The following is a 1,162-nucleotide window of genomic DNA, read 5'->3' as shown; positions in this document are numbered from 1 at the left end:
GGTGTTTGTTCCCTCTTTACTTTTGGTTTGCTTTTTGTCTCTTTTATGTTTCCACTGTTTTCTTCAAGTGTCGTTTCCTCTTCTATATTTCCACTGTTTTCTTCATGTGTCGTTTTCTCTCCTACATTTCCACCCACATGTTTCTTATGAATGTGGTGTTGCATATCATGTCTTGTTAAGAAGAACATTGGGCAATGACGACAGTTGAATATCAGCTTGGGGTGATTTTCTTTCATGTGTTTTTTGAATTCTTTCCCCTTATATGGTTTGTTATCTCCACAGATTTTACATGTAAATGGCTTACCACGTGTTTTTCCATGTCGTCTACGATCTCGAATTTTGATGTGAAACTTATTGGCAAATGTACAGCAGTAATAATTCAAGTGGCGTTTCAACTCTGCAGTTGTCGACTTGGGCATGTTACAGAAGGAACATACATAGCAAGGTGTTGAGCTTAGATGCTTACTGAGATCCAAAGAGTCTGGAATTACATCTTTTGCATCTTCGGCGGTCGCGAACAAATGTACCAAAATGTGTGCTTTAACAAGCTCTTCAGAGCTATTGGGTCGGAATACTTTTACGCAATACTTACAGGAGCGCAGATCTTGAGTACCTTTCTCTACCATCTCAGTGTGATAATGATCTAGAAGTTGCTTCTTCCGAGTTTTGTCTACTACCTTGCGTCTAGCTAAATCTTCAAGTTCGTCTTTGGCAGATTCATGCTCAATAGTGTTAGGATCAGATTGACTATTGTGTTCACTGTCATAATCACTATCATGAACCTCTTGCTTGATGCTTGAGCCTGCTATACTGGAGTCCTCATCACAATTATCATGTATGGACTTGTGTGTTAAGAGTTCAGCCTGCGTAGGGAATGTACTGTTACATTGGATACAGCTGTAAGAGTTTGCCTCGTTTCCCCTAAAACAAGATACACACGTATTTCATTGAGAGTTATTGTTTGTTTTGATTATCAACATAAAAGACTTTTCAGGTACACATTACCTACCCACACACTTTTTTCCTAGCCTCTATTCCTTACTTTTTGAAGTGTTTTTGAACTTTTGTTCAAGCCAGAAGTATAATATTAAGAATATTGCACCTCTTCATTGGTTTTCTGGCACAAGTAGGCTTTATTGGACATTCTGTATACTAGAGTTAT

At 38.2% G+C, this 1,162-nt stretch overlaps 1 protein-coding gene across 1 annotated transcript; it reads right to left on the bottom strand.

Annotated features, from left to right (window-relative positions):
* Positions 1-20: 20 nt before the first annotated feature.
* LOC103523117 (zinc finger protein 888-like) lies at positions 21-921 on the bottom strand (the record flags this gene model as incomplete). The annotated part of the gene is made up of 1 exon (XM_008488185.1): positions 21-921. A coding segment is annotated over one exon (901 nt), but the record flags the coding sequence as incomplete, so codon positions are not given.
* Positions 922-1,162: the final 241 nt, after the last annotated feature.

This window comes from Diaphorina citri, unplaced genomic scaffold (assembly GCF_000475195.1).
Source record: "Diaphorina citri unplaced genomic scaffold, Diaci psyllid genome assembly version 1.1 scaffold15507, whole genome shotgun sequence".
Taxonomy (NCBI): Eukaryota; Metazoa; Arthropoda; class Insecta; order Hemiptera; family Psyllidae; genus Diaphorina; species Diaphorina citri.
Note: the sequence above shows the minus strand (reverse complement) of the source record. Positions and strands in the feature narration are given on the sequence as shown.